Here is a 19,500-nt window from a genome sequence, read left to right on the forward strand (position 1 = left end):
GCGGTGGCTCATCGTGCAAGTGGATAAACCTCGAACCTACTTGTAAGTCTAAATAAGTGGGTTCATGATTTATTTTGGTCCATAAGTAGATTTCGTGGATTAGTCACTTACACCCTTAGTATTGACTGCTTGATGCGTGGGAAGAGGTATATGAGGAAAATTGATGTTTATACATGGTCAAAAGTCATTTTTGCAAATGGGTAGAGCAACTGCCTGAACCCAGGTATATGTAGAAATCAGCATTTTTCAAGCCGGCTGCACAATTGTATGCAAAAAGTGATTTTCACAGACGATTAAGTTATATTGACTGCTTTCACAAAATAAAACACAAAATAACATAAATAAAAGTTCCAAAATCATGAAATCCTACTTTTGAACTCAAGCTCCGTGGTGGTGGATCCACCACTCCCCCATCGTCGTTGTTCCTGGAACTCCTGAGGCCCACAAGAAGCCCAGAGCTCACCAAATGAAGTGTCGTCGCCCAGGCTTTGCCGCCATTGCCAGTAGCCCACCGCCTCCACCCCTCGAAGCGCTGGCCACCATTTCCGGATTGGCCCCTCCCAGAGTCAGCTGCCTAGAACCCGCCACATGAGCTACTGCCAGAATCACACCATGAGGCCGCCACCAACAGATCCACCCACTACAATACCGAATCAGCTAGGCACGGGGCCACCAGCGCCAGCTCAAGCTCATGTTGTAGCTGCCATCGCCACCCCTCCCATCATCGCGGCTGCTCTTGTCGTCGCTAACCGGTGGAGGATGGGAGAGTAGTGAGGGCTTAGATTTTTTTTAAGAGAGGAGAGAAAAGAGTAGGGGGAGGACGGGCTGCCCTGCGAAAATAGATTTATTTTCGTAGGTGGATCTGTTAAGAGGCCCACCCTATAAATGATTTTTTTGTATATAGGTATTTATTGGGCACCCAGATCTTTCTTTAGCTAGTTTGAAAAATATAAAGAGGGTGCGGGTCGTGACGTCATCTATTCCGAAGCTCCACCAACATCAAGAACCTGACACGTCCCTTAGATCTGGCAGTGGGTGGTCTGGCGCTCATCGATCTGACTTGGCAATGAAGGGGAAGGAAAGAGAGAGCATTGTTTGCTGCACCTTTGTCGTCGCCAATGCGTCATTCCCCTAGTCGGTTTTTTCTACACAAATGTAGCAGAGATAAAAATGATCAGCTTAATTAGCTTCTCTGTCATGACATATATGGTATTACGTGTGGGCATCATTACAGAAATAATTGTAACTACTCCCCTTCATACTACTTGTAAATTAGTTTCCTAAATACTACTCCCTCCATATTTTAATATATGACGCTGTTGACTTTTTATCAACATTTGATCATTCATTTTATTCAAATTTTTATGTAAATATAAAAATATTTATGTAATGCTTAAAGAACATTTGATGATAAATCAAGTCAAAATAAAATAAATAATAATCACATAAATTTTTTTAAATAAAATGAATAGTTAAATTTTGGTTAAAATGTCAACAACGTCATAATACATAAAAATATGGAGGGGAAGTAACATTTAATATATTCTGATAATATATTTGTTTTGTGTTAAGAAATATTACTACATTTATCTGTAGACTTAATTTAACTTTAAAATTATAAGAAAACGAATCAAAATCGATTTATTGTATTAAACTGAAGCAATACAATATTCTTAGTTCTTACACAAGTACTCCTCCCCGTTTTTTTTGACAAATTGACCCTTTTCAAAAACTTATTTCGAAACTAACCCCTGTCAAAAACTTCAACCAAAAATAGGCCGTCGACTCAGCGCCAAGCGCATTGGCGCTGAGGTTGGTCGTGTCAGCGTCAATGGGGCTGGCGCTGATATCGTGCCACCGTGGCGGCCGGGCCGATCCCCCAGCTGACGTGGCAGCTACCTCAGTGCCAGCTGCATCGGCGCTAAGATGGCCAATCTCAGCGCCAACTGCATTGGCACTGGACCTAGGGACCTCAGCGCCAGGTGGGCTGGCGCTGAGGTGGGACTTGGCCGAATCGGCCATGGCCCAGCCCGGCAAGCCTTCTGGATGGCTTGCGGGCTAGGAACTCAGCGCCAGCCATAATGGCGCTGAACTAAGGGACCTCAGCGCCAGCCCACCTGGTGCTGAGGTGGGACTTGGCCGAATCGGCCATGGCCCAGCCCGGCAAGCCTTCTGGATGGCTTGCGGGCTAGGAACTCAGCGCCAACCATAATGGCGCTGGACCCCTTGCGGGCTTGGAACTCAGCGCCAGGCATAATGGCGCTGGACCTAGGGACCTCAGCGCCAGCCCACCCGGCGCTGAGGTGGGACTTGGCCGAATCGGCCATGGCCCAGCCCGGCAAGCCTTCTGGATGGCTTGCGGGCTGGGAACTCAACGCTAGCCATAATGGCGCTGGACCTAGGGATGGGACTTGGCCGAATCGGCCATGGCCCGGCCCAGCAAGCCTTCTGGATGGCTGGGCTGGGACCTCAGCGCCAGTGCACCTGGCACTGAGGGTGAAAATCTCAGCGCCATTTTCCCTGGCGCTGAGTTTGCAGTCCTGCTAAAACTTAGCAAGACTGCTCTCTGTCCAGTCAGACTTTGCACACAACACACATCACAGGCAATAATATATTCACAGGCAGTAATATATCCAGAGAACCATACATCCATCCATCAATTCCAACATCATTCCATACATCCATAGAATCCATCAATACATCCATACATTAACTCCATACATATAACAAATAAAAACATCCCATCCATCCATCCATCCATCCATTCATGCACAACAAGCAAAAGTTCTAGTCCATACATCCATCGAACCATGCATCAAGTCCATCCATCCATCCATCCATCCATTGAACCATGCACTCACCTCCTCCTACCTCTAGTGCGAGGATGAGGCACATCGGGGGTGTACCTCCAGTCCTGCGAAGGAGCCTGCCGGCGTCGTGGTCGAGACGGGCCGAGTTGCGAGAGATCTAGCTGTGATGACTCTGGTGCGTCCTCCAGCTGCGAGGGACCGAGCTCATCCGCCTCCTCTTCTTCCTCCTCATCCCATTCTTCCTCCTCATCCCCTTCTTCCTCCTCATCTCCTTCTTCCTCCGCCTCCTTGTCTTGCTCGCCCTCCTCGTCACCCACCTCCCCTTCTTCATCCCTCTCTTGGTGGGCATGAGCATGTTCGACCACATCGGTCGACCTGCAGCCGAGCCTTGTTGCCAACTTCTGACACCGCTGCCGTAGTCTCTGTATCAAAAATAATCCCTGTTAAGTTATCGATTTTGGAAGAAAACAACGTAGTTTCATCTCTTATTCCAACGATTACCTGTAGGGCGTTGCGGAGGGTGCCGCCCTCTCCTTCGGAGCCAGGAGCCGTGCCTAGCGCCACTCCCGCATCGTTGACGGTCCGCAAGAGCTCTCGAGCCTGCAGGATTGAAATGAAGTAAGTCACAACATTTATGGCGTTGAAATGAAGTAAGTCACAACATTAATGCTAGAACTAACCACTCTGTCGCGAACAGGTCCCGTCTCGACCGTGGTACCTTGACGGGTACGAGTATCGTACTCGCTCTGCTTCTCAACATCCTCGGGGTCATCCGCTATGTCGGCTAGCGTCCAGGCCGGACGTAGGACAAGACGGTAGGTCCTGTGGAGCCACGCCAAGTACACGTCGAACTCTGTCCTGTTGTGCTGACCCTGGTCTGGTACTCCATTCTCCTCGAACTTCTCCCATTGCGTGATATGATCCTGATGGTAGTAAGCCCAATCAGTCACCTTCTTGTTCTTCCGACGGTCCACCCTGCACATATGCAAAATATCCAACTCGAGTATTTAATAAATGTTGATGTGAAAATAACTGAGCAAGCAAAATAAATTTTTAAGTGAAATTACTAACTTGTGTAGGTCGACACTTGTGGAGAAACGGTGCGGGATTGTTTGAAGCCTCCCGAACTGCCACATCACGCGGTGGCACATCTGGAACTCCACTGCATAGAAGCAGATCAGTGGGCACCGTAGGGTCTTCAACGCATCCTCTATATGGCACATGGGATTTAGTTCTAGCTCGAGCACTTCCTGTGCCTCATATGGCATCCACACCACCTGCAGCAACAAAAATAAAACACATTGAAGCACATTTAGTACTATATAGTAAGAAACCATCTTCATGTGTGATAGAATGGTGAATTGCTTACATGTTCTGGCTGTAGATAGTCCATCTCGTTTGTGTAGTGGTAGTAGGCCAAATTCCTGCGGCCTACTACTGGAGATGGGACCGATTCCCATAGGTGAGCTACAGTGGGACGTCGGTCGGCATCCTGGTGCGGCCAAACCTGATGGGTCCTCCACATGGGCCAACCAACAGGAAGCCTCATCCACATCCAAACCTGCGTCACATACGTTAGCTTCCAACTTTTTAGCAAGAAATTGAAATGTTACGAAACATAATATGCGTGAACTAACCTGTAGCAACCAAACACAGCCTGCTAGGTTCGCGTCCCCGCCTTGCCTTCGGCAAGCATCACAGAGTTGCCGGTAAACCAGGCTAGGGCAGCAGACCCCCAGCTGAAGGTACCCGCCTCGTCCCAGTCCGCGAGCAACGGCAGCCACATCCAAGAGGCCATGTCTCCACCAGAGTCAGGGAACAGAATACTGCCGAAGATGTACAAGACGTACGCCCTGCAGTATCGCTGTACCGTGGCCTTGTCTGCCTCGGCGGGACACTGACCGAAGTTGGCTCGCAACCAACTCAAAGGAACCCCTGATGTCTTCGTCTGCCTCTGACCATCAGGTGCCACTGGAGGCTCCACACCAAGGTACTCCTCGACCCTCTCCCTCCAGTTCCCTGACGCTGTGTCACTTGTGACCGCCTGACCCCGGATAGGTAGACCCAGGATCATGGCGACGTCCTCCAGAGTGACCGTCAGCTCCCCGCACGGTAGGTGGAAGGTGTGTGTCTCTGGACGCCACCGGTCCACGAGGGCCGTCAGAGCAGCGGCGTTGTATAGAGGCATCGGTCGCTGGGCCATGGTCACGAACGCCAAGAGCTTCGCCCGCTGTAGGTACGGGACGTACCGGTCGTCGAACAGTATGTGCGCCGTGTGACCTCTAACTCAAAGGGTCTTCAAGCGCTGCATCAATAGACAAACATAACAACATATAGTTAGCGACAATATATCATATACAAGGGTTGTGGAAAATATATCAAGCAACTGGGAACTTTAATTTTGGGATTGGGTCAGCAGGAATCTCTGTGATTATGATCAAGTAATACAAGCAACTACTACTCATTATGAGCAATCTTGAGCTAAGTACTAGTTCTGTATGACCAGTAGAATTGGCATCTCAAATACTATTTTTAAAAACCAGCACTAATACTTACCATACTGGTAAGCATGTTCCCAAGTACTAAAAAAAGTCATGGAAAAAGCACATCTTAATTCAGTGGCAAGATTATCTTAGCCATATGAAAATTAGCTTATCTGATTAAGATGCTTTGTTGCATGGACGCCATTTTTCTAGGAAAAAGAAAACTGAAAAGAAGATCTATGGCATCCTTGCATACGTTATAAATAAATAAATAAACAAAATGATAAAATTTGATGAATTGTGCCAGGCTGCCAGATCGTCCAACTGGTGTGTTCCCAAGCAAAACAGATATACAGTGACGTACAAAATATCATCAAATTTGTTGTGTCACACTTCAGGCAGCTTAACTGAACTCATCAAGTTTAAGGCCCATTTGGGACCTGCTTCATACGGAAATCGAACTATTTCCTGCTCAGATTTGGGCGTTCTGGAACGGGGACAAAGAGAAGCTGAGATTTCAAAATGAATCAAACAAATTCAGATCAGTTTTTGTTGTTTGTGTGTGTTTACATGCTCTGCTTTGAGGCTCATGAATCATGATCTCTCTCTATGTACAGTGTGAAAAAAACAGAACAAAAAAAATGGGGTTTTTTCTTTTTTGTGTGTGTTTGATTTGAGATATCTCTATGATGGTTGATCTATCTATACAGAATCAAATCAAAGAAGAAAAAATAAATTCAACCATAAAAAAAATGGAATATTGTTGATGCTAACCTCTCCGCTCACAATCTGGGGAGCCCTGTGCTTCTCCTCGTAGAAATCCTCCAACCCCGGAAAGTGCTCCATCCTGCAAATGAAAATGGAATCATCAGTAATTGCAAAAAAAAAAAAAATAAATGGAAAAATCACAATGAGAACGGAAAGGAGGACAACAGAAAGTAAACATTGAAGCAACAATATGAACTTAACAAATGTAATGCAAACTAAATTTAAAACATTAAAAAATATGAATGTCATCCAATCCCACCTGTGTGCTACCCTCACCACCTCCCCCCGTCCTACGGCGCTTTTTCGGTCGATCCTTAGACTTGTCTCGCTTCGGGCACCTAGTTTTCTTATGGCCTAGTTCGTGGCATAGCGAGCATCTATTTTGCATGACCGGCTCTGAATTTGTATTGTTCGGCTTTTGTGACCGTCGGTTGGCTGAGCCTTTGTACACTTTGTCCATGTCGTTCTTGAACCTTCTTGTCCTTCTTCTTCCTCGTGTGTTGTTCTTCAATGACAAGTCCGAAACGAAGAACTCTCCATCATAACTTGGCCACTGCGATGGATCTAGGTAAGGTTCAAACCTAGGGGAGTACGTGTCCTGCACAGCCCTATTGGAAGCTTCATAACACATTCGGGGGGCCACCTCCACATCCAAACCTCGCAACTTACAAACGGTTATCATGTGGGAGCATGGCAAGTGATGGAGCTGAGGGAACTGACAACTACATGTGTTATCTCTCGCAACCACGACGTAGTGACGTCCACCCCATTGCACCCCAGCCGCCGTGACTCCGCCTTGCTCGCTGACCTCATACTTCATCGAAGGGAAATCGAAACATGCTGTTCTTTGCCCCAAAGTTCGTCTTTGCTGCTCCTCCAACATGTCCTTAACTTTTGTGGGCCACTTCTTTCCACTCAGGATATCTACAGTTGCCTCTTTGTGTCTATCAACAAACCAACTATTGCACTTCGAAAATGTGTATGCCACAATAGCTGTAACCGGCAGTTTTCGAATGCCTCTCAAGACATTATTGAAACTCTCGGCCATATTACTGGTCATTATGCTGTGGCGACGCCCGTTGGTATCAAATGCTCTTGCCCATTTGACCTTAAGTGCCATATGGTCTTCTAGCCACTTCTTTGGCCTCTCTCCGACCACACCCAATAGCCGTTTTATCTCATCTAGGAACAATGCTTTCTCATTTATTTGACATATGCGCTCAAGATCTTTCATCTGATCAGTCGTAGCTCCAGCTGTGTAGAAGTTAGCACAGAAGTGCCTCATGCACCACCTGTGGTGAATGGTTAGGTGATGAGGCATGTTGTGGTTGATGGAGTTCAAAATGCCAGGGTGTCTATCAGAAATTATACACACTTCTCTATTAGGACCGATCAGCTTGTGTCTCAACATGTTGATGAACCACTCCCAGTTGGATGTATTCTCCTTCTCTACCAGAGCAAACGCCAAGGGAACAAGATGTAACCATGCGTCGACCCCTATTGCCATGAGCAATGTACCTTGGTATTTACCGGTTAAGAAAGTGCCATCAATTGCTAGCACCGGCCTCAAGTGCTTGAATGCTTCTATGGACTGGCCAAATATCCAATATGCACGTCCAAATACTCGCCTCTGTACTCCCTCCACCATCCTTGACTTCTCGGGGTGAGCCTCAACACGGAAACTCATGGTAGGGTTCCTTGCTTTGATGGCACGCATCAGTGTAGGCAAGCGAACATACGCCTCGTCCCAATCTCCCCAAATGACCTTCATAGCAACTTGCTTAGCACGCCAAGCTTTGCCATATGTAGGCCGATAGTGCCAGATTTGCTCAACTGCCTCGACAATAGCTACAGGAGACAAAGTTGGTTCAGCTCGCACAAATGCCTGTAACCTATTTCCAATAAACCTCGAAGTAAGTTGCAAATGCTTGCCGGTTACTTCCGCACTACAGCATGTGTGGTCTTCGCCCACCCTAGTCACCCGCCACCTATCTCCTCCACTCTTCCTTGCATTAATCTGCCATTTGCAACGGCGATCGAGACAAGCCACAGTATACTTTACTGACGCGTTAGATTCCTTGACATGGTAAGGCCGGTGGACACGGATAGAATAACTCTGCAGCCATATCTTCAGATCTTCCATTGATCAAAACTCCAACCCCTTCCTTGGTTCATCACACATTGGTTCGAAGGCACCGTCATATTGTGGATCTTCATCAGCAATTGCTAGCCCGGCTCTTGTAAGATCCTCGAATTGTGTTATTTCCGGGTTTCTACCCACCAGTTTCTCAAACACAGTCCTTTCATGCTCCGACATCTTGCGCACTGGACGATCATCATCGGAGTCAGAAGCGGACTCATCCAATTCATCCTCTGTATCATACTCCAATCAGCCTGGGTTCAATCCACTGCGTATCATAACCTCCTCACACTCCTGTCGGGTATAGATTTTCAGCCTAACCAACTCCCTAAGGCCCAAACTTACATCCTTAGCATTCGCTTCTTCCTCAGGCAACTCCACATCATCACCTACCTCCCGACCATCGTCAACATCTCGTTCCTCTCTTACCGGCACATTCTCCTCTACATTAACTCCCTCTCTTAACAGCACATTGTCCTCTGCATTTGCTTCCTCCCTTAACGGCACATTCTCCTCTACATGTACTTCCTCCCTTACCGGGACATTCTCCTCCCCATGTACTTCCTCCCTGACCTCTACATCCGCTGTATCATTTACTCCCTCGCCCACCTCCACCTCAATTAATTCTTCCTTCCTACTACACCTCTCCGACTGTTCGTGGGAACTAATGGGTTATTCTATGAGTGGACTTTCATTCAGGTCTATAAGTTCTTTCTTCCCTTTCCTACCCTCTTTCTTCCATGCAAACACCTCAAGAGCTTTGAAATGTGACCCCAATACTATATCTATATATGTTTGCCATTCGATCTCTCCATTCAAGTCTAACATAAACTTATGCAACATGACACCGGCGCCCACATCGTATCTCCCTTGCATACCAACTGACTCATCACTCCAATCCAATTCATGCTTAATGCGAGACATTAACTCCTCAAATGTAGGCTTCGCATGAAACACTAACTGTCTAACAATCATTCCCTCAAATTGGCTTCCACCGGTACTTTCATCTACCACACAACCACCATAATGAAGCCGGACCAATCTATCCATCTACAATATTTAACCCATACATAAACATTAATTAATTGAAAATAATCTCTAAATACCATAGCAATCCCAAAACTTCCAAACCTATCAACATGTCCAACTTTTTCCATAAAACATAACATAATTGTTTCAACTCATATACTACACATTATTCACAAAAAAAATTTCTCTTCTCCTACAAAGTGCCTAGACATCACCACAAATCAACCCCTTGCAACCATTTCAATCACCACACAACAATCCAACAAAGCCCTAACCATCACCACACATGAACCAAATGGAGCAAGATTAATATGTGTCTTCCGCACTACATCCCCACCCACATTATCCAATTAACATCGCAATCGGAGCCAAATATTATCAACCCACGGTTGGAACCAAACAATGCGAAATATCCAATAAAACATGGGGGAAATTAGGGTTTCTAGAGGAGTTTACCTTCTCAATCGATCCTCAACTCAATCCCGACGAAATCCCCTTCGATTTGAGTTGATTTGGGGGAGATTTGGTGAGGGGAGAAGAGAGGGCGACGAACCCTAGCGCAGCCGCGGTGGGGAGAAGAGAGGAGAGGCTGGCTGGGGCGGCCTCGGCCGGCCTCTAAGTACCAAACCTCAGTGCCAAACCCGTTGGCGCTGAACTTTGGCATCTCAGCGCCGAAGTGGTTGGTGCTGAGGTAGCTACCACGTTAGCTGGGGGATCGGCCCGGCCGCCACGGTGGCACGATGTCAGCGCCAGCCTCGTTGGCGCTGACACGGCCAACCCCAAGCGCATGCGCTTGGCGCTGCGCCGACGGCCTATCTTTGGTTGAAGTTTTTCGCAGGGGTTAGTTTCGAAATAAGTTTTTAAAAAGAGTCAATTTGTCAAAAAAAAGGGTACTCCTCCCAACTACGCAGTTGCCATCGCACAGCATTATATGGGTACAGATGTACAGTGGAGGGAAATCGATCGATCCGATTCCGGCCGGCCATGGCACCTGCTGCTCCGGCGACGGCGGCGGTGCGGCGCGTGAAGCTGGGCTCGCAGGGCCTGGAGGTCTCGGCGCAGGGGCTGGGCTGCATGGGCATGTCCGCCTTCCACGGGCCGTCCAAGCCGGAGGCCGACATGGTGGCGCTCATCCACCACGCCGTCGCCGCCGGCGTCACCCTCCTCGACACCGCCGACATCTACGGGCCGCACGCCAACGAGGCCCTCCTCGGCAAGGTACGTATAGTACCTTCCTCTTCCTTCCACTGGTGTCCCTCTCTTTCTTTGGGTTGATTTGCGCCATGCGCGAGTAGTGGTGCGCTGAAGGTGCTCGACGGAATGCTTGTTTGCATATGGGTTGGAAAAAAGGCAGGCGCTACAGGTCGGCAGTGTGCGCGACAATGTTGCACTGGCCACCAAGTTCGGTAAATTTCTCGCCGACGGTAAGGTGGGGATCCGCGGGGACCCGGCGTACGTGCGGGCGGCGTGCGAGGGCAGCCTCCAGCGGCTCGGCGTCGACTGCATAGACCTTTACTACCAGCACCGCGTCGACAAGAAGGTGCCCATCGAGGTCACTGTGCGTGCCCCTTCCCTTTCTCAGGTCTCTCTTTCTGTTTTTTTCTTTTCTTTTCTTTTTTCTTTTTGCCTTTGTGTTTATTGTTTTGTTATGAGAAACATAAACGGGTGAGTGATGAAAAGCTGATTATGAAAGGGAAAGTTGGTGGTGGCCTGGTGAAGGGTTTGGCAAATGGTTGGTGTCAAGGTTCATAATTATTCGGACAGTTGTTGGAAAAACGGATAATTAACTCTTAATTCTTTTATGAGTAAACTGTACTCATGGTACAACAACTTGGTAGATAGGTGCGATAAAGTATGAGAACTTGAGAAATGAACGTATAAGTGTAACAACTTGACAAGTGGGTGTGTTCTAGTACAAGAACTTGACAATTTAATATTTTGATGCATCAACTTGGCTAAGCATATGCTAGTTGATTTTTTTTTTCACGATGTCAATATATCATTAACATATAATCCTACATATATTACCTTATAATATTAGATTTAATCTTTAAAAATTATACTGCACATACAGTTTACATCCAATTAACATTTAAGAATTTTTTTTTCTTCACCTTCTCAAATATCAACCGAAATATAATAATTTTTACATCCAGTTTAATTGACTTTTAGTAATTAGTTATTAGGATAAAAATATAAATATGCTTATACAAATACACGCTAGTATATTATCAAAATAAGTACTTAAAAATTGAATCTATAAAAAAAATCTCCAAATAATTAAGTTGTCTCATAACTTCTTAATTTATTGTATCAAAATTGTACCTACCTTACAAGTTGTTACATTTATATAATTACTTATAAAGTTCTTATACTAAATTGCACCTACCTACCAAGTTGTTGCACTAGAACGCTCATTTCTCAAGTTTTTTCACCAAATTACACCCACCTGCTAAGTTGATGCACCGTGAGTGCAATTTACTCTTCTTTTATTAATGAAGAGCAAAAAAAAGGAGCATTTGATTATTTATCGATTTCACTATATAATTAATTTCATATTCTTTCGGGAAAGAAAAAACTTTGATTGAAGGACTCATTTTTTCCTTTTGGAACATCTAACTACAAACTAGCAATAATTACTATAACACGCCCCACAGTATATGCGTGTTGATCATTCTGGTGTGCTATATCTTTCTAATAACGCATACGAGCTAGCACACATTTTTGAATTGTTGCTTTAAATTATTGTGTATAAACTGCACTACCTTCCCTTGTATTTTTTTATCTTGAGAGCTATGCATGCCTTTTAAGTAATGACCTTTCTTTTCAAGTTTATCTAGTTGATCTACTAGAAAAATAATTTGTTGCCATGAAAAAAATCATGGCATCGATCAATACTAAAATTGTGGCGATAGATACATGCTGCCACAATTTTAAAATCGTTACTAGCCGTGGTAATAAATAGCGTGGTAATAGGTTATTTTAACGATTTTTATTTAGCGGTAATAAATTTTGATGTTTCCACGGAATGGATGTGGCCAAAAAATTATATTGCAACACTTCACATCGTTGTAATAAATAATTATTGCCACCACTCCATATGTGGCATTAGTTCTACATACTAAATTAAAAGTTTAAATATTAACTAATTTTGTTCTACATCATAACTATTTATTATTTGATACCTTGTCTTTGCTAGGATTCGAACACAAGACCTATCCTTCACGTGTGCTCTCCTTTACCAACTCACCTACGCATCAATTCTGTTAGAAAATGCATATCGTTCCATTTGAGCATATCTAACTAAGATTTGAATCACGGATTTAAATATATAAAAGATTTCAAATGAAAAAGTTATCACCTATAAAATTGTAGATCTCGTTGAGAGCTATAACTTTCATATAAAATTTGTTCTAATCCATGTCCATATGAAAAAAATAAGTTAAATTATGAGATGACAATTTTTTATTGCAACGAATTTGTTGATCGTGGCAATAGAAAATAGTAAAAAGTAACATACCACAGCCATGTACTATGCAAATTGCCACAAAATTAAAATTGTGATGATAGAACATGTTTTTTCAACGGTAATGTTTTTTTTGGCAATATCTTATTTTCTATTGCAACAAAAATACTAAATAAAACAATGATGGTAAGTCGTTGCAATAAAATATAGTTATTTGTCACAGAAAAATTATCGTTGCAATAGTACAATATATTGGCACGAATTATTTTTTGTTGTGATAATTTAGTGGAATAGCTCAATTATCTTGTAGTCCTTTCACATTATTAGAGCATGCTCAATGTTTCTTACTAAACTCGGTATCAGTGTGGGCCCAAACAATAGTGGGTAGTAGGTCTTTACTGCATCTGCAATGCTTATGTGTACGGGTGATGAATAAGGTGGGGGCCACTTGAGAAAAAAATTATCCATTGCTGATAGCATTGTGACCGGGTGTGTCGGAGACATTGTTCACATAAGATTGTTTTTTCCTTCCATCCGGTAGTATACCACCTTTAAAATATTTACTACCAAGTAATAAGGTGATATTTAATACTTACTACTTGGTTTCTACTCACATTGTGGATGCCATTAGATTGATGAACTCAAAAAACTAGTTGAAGAAGGAAAGGTAAAATATATTGGGTTATGTGAAGCATCTGCATCAACAATCAGAAGGGCTCATGCGGTACACCCTATCAATGCAGTTCAGCTCGAGTGGTCATTATGGTCTAGAGACGTGGAAGAAGATATAATTCCAACTTGCAGGTAGTGAAAAGAAAACAAATTAGTTTGTCTATTGAGAAAAAATCATATGCTCCATCTTAACTATTGTTTGTTAATTCTGTTTCAGGGAACTTGGAATTGGAATAGTAGCTTACAGCCCACTTGGTAGAGGGTTAGTTCTTTTCTGGTGGAGCTAAACTAGTGGATTCTCTACCAGACCATGATTTTCGCAAGGTAAATTATCATATGCTTACTACTCGCTCAGTTTTCTCGAAACGTGGACTATCAGACAAGGTAGTCATGAAATGTGGGACTGCAAAAAATGCTGAACAATACATACCACATGATCACCGGACAAACCGTCGGATAAACAGGATGACGTACTTGGATGTGGAGCGGTGATGGTGGGAGATCCAACAGGACAACACTCACCTAGATATGGATGCGCTCCCTTCTGCAGTAGCCGACGCTACTGGCTATCCTCCTAGCGTTGGTTATCCCGTCATGGCCTCATGTCGTGACAAGTGCAAATCTGGTGGGCAGCGGCTGTGTTGGCAGATCTAGTGGGCAACAGTGGCGGCGTTGACGATTTCGGATTATATTTTCCAATTCATGGAGTTAGAGCTTTGAATCACTCTTGGCCATTTATTATGTCTAAATCATTTTTACAGGCGGCGTCTTCAGATATCTGCATTGGAATATAATTTTTCCAAGCGGATGCAAGTCGCCGCCTGCGATAACAATTTTCAAAGATTTGAAAAATTCATATGAACTCTGATTGAGATAAACAACTTATCACTATGATCCCCACTACACATGTGTAATGTGTTCCAGCTATGTTAGGTTTCTTCATTAAAATATCTGCATTACTAGGGTTACTTACTATCGTTATATGTTGCATACCATTTGACTTTAATTTGTCAGATATCATGATATTAGTGGTAATCCCTACTAAGTTTGTAGTTGAAAGAGTTATTGACTGAATTAAACTAAAGGAATTGTAGCAAGGATCACTCTGAAATTCTGTTAATTTCAATCAGCCTTCATATAAAATTATTATGAAATTTTGAATAACAAGTAGACCTGGTTCATATGCAGTGGCTTATGAAAGCCGCTTGGGAAAAAGTTGGGACCACATTTAAGTGAGACAACAAATTGTCCACCTGTCAAATGCTCTGGATACTACATTAGATGAAATATTTAATATATATTGATTTGGATGAAAAAATGATTTAACATATATTTCAATTTCTACAAAAGATTTAACCTAGAAAACACAGTACTATAATACAAATCAAAAATTTGCCCCTAATTACATACTACTGAGGCTACTTGTCGTACTTTGGGCCTATACTAAAAAAATAATATGTACAATTAGTTGTGGCGGCGGCGCTTCACCATCGTTGTGGATCAAACGTTGACAGTTAGCCCAGTGTCAGAGCTCGCGATAGGGCCAGCGCAATGGGGAAGGGCCATGCATTCTCCTCAATCTCTGCTTCTGTTGACGGCTATGCTTGACTCTAGCCAGTGGCCCATCCTTCGCCTCATCCTATGGTGCCATAGCCACATAGGTGCCCTCCTCCTGCACCTTGGCCAAGCTGGGGATCAGCTTCGGCACCTCAGCCATGTTGGGTATGCCTCTGGCATCGGCTCTAGCCGTGCCTCTTCTTAGATGGTGTCATCCTCATAGGCTGCCATCGCCGCCATGACCATGGTGATCAAGGAGGTTATCTCTTTCTTCGCACCTGCCTCTGCTGCCCTCATCCGAGTCGTCAGCCTCGTTGCCACTTTTGTCCTCGTTCTATTCCTTCAGCGATAGTGGGCCCTCGTTGGAGTCCTTTGATAGGACCTGTTGTACCACCGGTCATCCTCGCTATGCTAATTATCCCCAGGAATTTCGCCTGACAATACGGCCAGTGACGATAAGGAGGATGAGATGTCCCCATGCTCCTATATATCATTGTTGTCCTCCTCGCTAATGGCGATGTACTACGGCTGACGCGACGAGTACATTATTGTCGTAGATAGTGGAAAAAGTTGGGAGATTATGGAGAGGTTTCTCATTGCTCTCTAATAGACATGGCATGGGAGGTGAGGAGGCGTAGTGTGGTAGTGGCGGGCTTGATTGGCATCCGATGGTTCGTCTTGTGAGGAGTTCGCATGATAATCAATAGTAGAAAAGACAAGACATAGGCGGGCATTTAAGAGCAATGTCTGAAAAATGTCGTGGACATGGGTAGCTATCTGAATGGAGCTGCTTGTGTAAATAAACAGATTTTCGTACAGGGTAAAATCGTGTTACCACATGTGGTCACTGGTACCTGTAAAAATCAAGTGGCTGCTAGCACCCACCCGTGAAAATCAAGTGGCTGGCCGTGAAAATAGAAATGATCTTTATGACTTCCTTAAGCGGTCTCCTATAGGGATGGAAACAGTTAGAAAACCAACTCTACCATTTTCATTTTCATTTTCATATTTTTTAGGAATTAAAATTGGAATAAAAATCCCTATATACAGAATAAAATATTATCAAATAAAAAATGGAGCGAATATGAATAAAAGCGAATACGGTAACTAATATTTATGGGAATATAAAAAACTGTCAAAATGAGCTTCCAAATCTTTTTAAAACAACAGATAAAATTTCCAAATTTTAGCAACAAAAAATAGCACTATCATAAGATAATACCACAGTTCAGAGATCACATTGTCAAATCTAACTTATCATCTTTTTAGACAGTAGACATTATTAGGAAAAAACAAATCCAAAACCGTTCCAAGAAAAAATAATTCCAAATTTGTTTTCGTTATTGAAAAGTTCTAAAACAATTCCGAACGCTTTACATTTCAAAAACAGGTCTGAAATCATGAAACTTTTTTGTTACAAACCAGCCCCGAAATCATCATTGATGGCTAAACAAGAAAGAAACACCTGATGACGACACCGAGACACGATATTTGATAATGGAGTTCAGCCGAAGCCTACATCTTCGAGGCACTTTACGTGCACCCCTCCCCGATCCAACATATTACAGTGAACTAGAGTTATAATGACCATCGGTTGGATGCCACCTGCAGCCGCTCCTTCTCGGCTATGCTAAGTCATCATATGGTTACAACATGTTCGTCTCTCTATCTAAGAGAGAGTCTATAATAGCGTCTAATTCTTACTCTCTATTCTTTTACCTCCTACAACTCCAAGTTCTAAACTATAACCGACTACGTACAAATATTTTGACAAAAACTCTAACATTTTTTAAACTCCTTTGAGCAATCAATTGGCAGCTTAATTTGCTGAGTACGACCTTTCACTTGTTGCAGAATCTGCCTAGATTCCAACCAGAAAACCTTGAGAAGAATGCCAAGATATTCGATCGCGTCAATGCGATGGCGATGAGGAAAGGATGCACGGCTGCGCAGTTCGCACTGGCTTGGATTCACCACAAGGGGGACGATGTTTGCCCCATACCCGGTACCACGAAGATCGAGAATTTCGACCAGAATGTTGGGGCTCTGTCCCTGGAGCTCACTCGGGACGAAATGGCTGAGCTCGAATCCTACGCTGCTGCTGCTGATGTGCACGGTGACTGGTACGCTCAGATGGCCAACACCTGGAAGGATTGTGAGACCCCTCCGTTGTCCTCATGGAAAGAGGAGTAGCTGCTTGGGTCTCTCTTCAAGAAGTAGTGCTCCTGGTTGCACATGAATAGCGGAAGAAAATATATATTCTTGTTTGCTATGGTTTGCTCTTGCATGTTTGGTTCATGATGTGTATGTAACTTGACGATGTGCTGTACGTTGCTGCTGCTTACAATGCTCTACTTGCATCTTTGGTTCGTGATGCACATGTAACATTATGATATCCTATATATACGTTGCTGCAGGAAAACTTGTATGAAAAGAAACAAGCCATTTATATAAGGAAAAGTCTGAATTAACATATAAACCTTGGTAGTCTGATTTACGCCCTTAACTGTAATACCTGGACGTCCGACGTTTCCGAACTTATCAAAATGGATGAATTACCCCCTCTTACTCAATTCGAAGAAGTTTTAATCCTATGTGGCTCATGTATCAATTAAGTCAAAGGAAATAAAATTCTATGGGGCACACATGTCAAGGCCTTTTTCTCCCCTCTCCTTTCAACCACCTCCCTTTTGCAACATGAGCACGGAGGATCGAAGAGGTGGCGGATGGCCTCCGATCCATGAGGTGTGAAATCAAAGTGTTTTTTCTTATTATTTATTTTGTCATGAATAATCGACATATGAGATAATTGATTTTAATATTTGGTGAATAATTGGTGAGCTGACTGTGTTGGACCGGTCAAACTAGGTAGAGAAGGCCAGTCAGACCGGCGTATAGCATGCTATCAGACTGGCTAGCTCGACGGTCTAATCGGCTGGTTCCTGTTTGGAGTTGGTTTCGGGTTGTTTATTTGGATACTCATGATTATTTCATGATTATGACTTCTGGATGATTTCTATATATATGTAATACTGTTGTGTGCTAATGTTGAGTCAAGTTGGGAAAAAAATTATGCTCGGATATGGTTTCTTCTTTGATTCATGTGTAGGTGTGTCTTGATGCCTCGGGATAGTATTGTTAGTGATGATTGGGAGTCAACTTGGGAGAAGATGACGTCCGAACATTCAGGATATCATGTGGTATGCTTAGGCTAAAGAACAATGTGCGTGGTTGGTGAAGATTCCATGCGACATATGATGGGAGATTGTGTATGTATGGAAAGCAGAGTCAAATTTGAGAGGAGGCCAAATTTGAGAAGATTAGAGTTTGAATTGTAATGAGATAAGTTACATATTTATATGGGAAAGTTTCCTTGTGGATTAGGATGACTTGTACAAGTTGGATTCGTGGCTTTTAGGCTTCTACTTCGGGTATATATATATAGAAGAGTGGTTGAGACCTCTCGGTATCGATTTTTTGAGAGTTGAGTTGAAAGAAAAAGTTACGGTTTCGAGTTTAGTCAATTTTTTAGAGATGAGTGTTGTTGTGCACTTTGTAAACACTAATAGAGTTCTTTGATTTGTATTTGCTCGGGTTCGGCGGTAACACCGGTGGCATAATGGGTTGTTGGACCAGCAACGGCGACAAGCATCGGTGGTGCAAAGTATGGTTGGAGTGGCCGATCTATTCCGGTCAGAACTGCGATGCATGGCGATAGGCGTTGGCACCACAAAGGACAGTTGGACCGGCTGATTTACTCTGGTCAGACCAATCTCCTTCAGATCTTGAGGGTAACTTTTTCCGCTAAAAGTTTTGGTTTTTGGTGGTAAGACTTGCTTAGTTCTTATGTTTCGATGCTATACAAAGGTGATGGTAGGCTCCATGAGCTTGCTGAGGAAGGTACCTGCCCTATATCCACATTGATAAACTACAGGCAGGAAGATCCGTAGAGGATGGTTAGAAGCCCAGGGCATACTCGCATGTGGTGGGTGGCACACCCTGCGTTGTCCACACCGTTCAAGCCAAATAACTCCATCTGCTATCGTACTCGTACTCGGATCTATAGAGGGGCCTTGATGTGCGTGGCACGAGAGCGGTGGAAGAAGTTGTATTAAGGGAGTAGCAAGCGGAAATGCTATAGGGCGATCGCTCGCCTGGGGGTGGGGGTAGCGATCAATTCGCCCCACCCCCCCTCCCCCTCCCTCTCTCCACCTCTGGTTTCCTTTTTTGGCACCGCATTACTTTTCTATTTTAGTAAATTTATGCACCTAAAGTTTATATATCTCAAGTTTACACATCTAAAGTTTAGAGACCAAAAGTTTATATCTCAAAAGTTTATATATCCGATTCAAATTTGAATTTGAATTCAAATATTTTTTCATATATAGTATTTCTATACATCTAAAGTTTATACACCTAAAATTTATAGACCTAAAGTTTATATATCCGATTCAAATTTGAATTTGAATTCAAATATTTTTCATATATAGTATTTCTATACATCTAAAGTTTATACACCTAAAGTTTATAGACCTAAAGTTTATATACCCAATTCAAATTTGAATTTGAATTATA

The 19,500-nt window shown here is 43.6% G+C and overlaps 1 protein-coding gene and 1 pseudogene across 1 annotated transcript; one reads left to right on the plus strand and one right to left on the minus strand.

Annotated features, from left to right (window-relative positions):
* Positions 1-1,972: 1,972 nt before the first annotated feature.
* On the minus strand, positions 1,973-9,894 carry LOC136356197 (uncharacterized; annotated as a pseudogene).
* A 228-nt stretch (positions 9,895-10,122) lies between these two features.
* LOC4335510 (probable aldo-keto reductase 2) lies at positions 10,123-17,373 on the plus strand. Its single transcript, XM_066309709.1, is given in 6 exon segments — positions 10,123-10,448; positions 10,585-10,788; positions 13,328-13,500; positions 13,586-13,631; positions 13,633-13,692; positions 16,780-17,373. Coding segments are annotated over 6 exon segments (1,056 nt in total). The 5' UTR covers positions 10,123-10,214; the 3' UTR covers positions 17,119-17,373.
* Positions 17,374-19,500: the final 2,127 nt, after the last annotated feature.

This window comes from Oryza sativa, chromosome 4 (genome assembly GCF_034140825.1).
Source record: "Oryza sativa Japonica Group chromosome 4, ASM3414082v1".
In the NCBI taxonomy this organism is placed as follows: domain Eukaryota; kingdom Viridiplantae; phylum Streptophyta; class Magnoliopsida; order Poales; family Poaceae; genus Oryza; species Oryza sativa.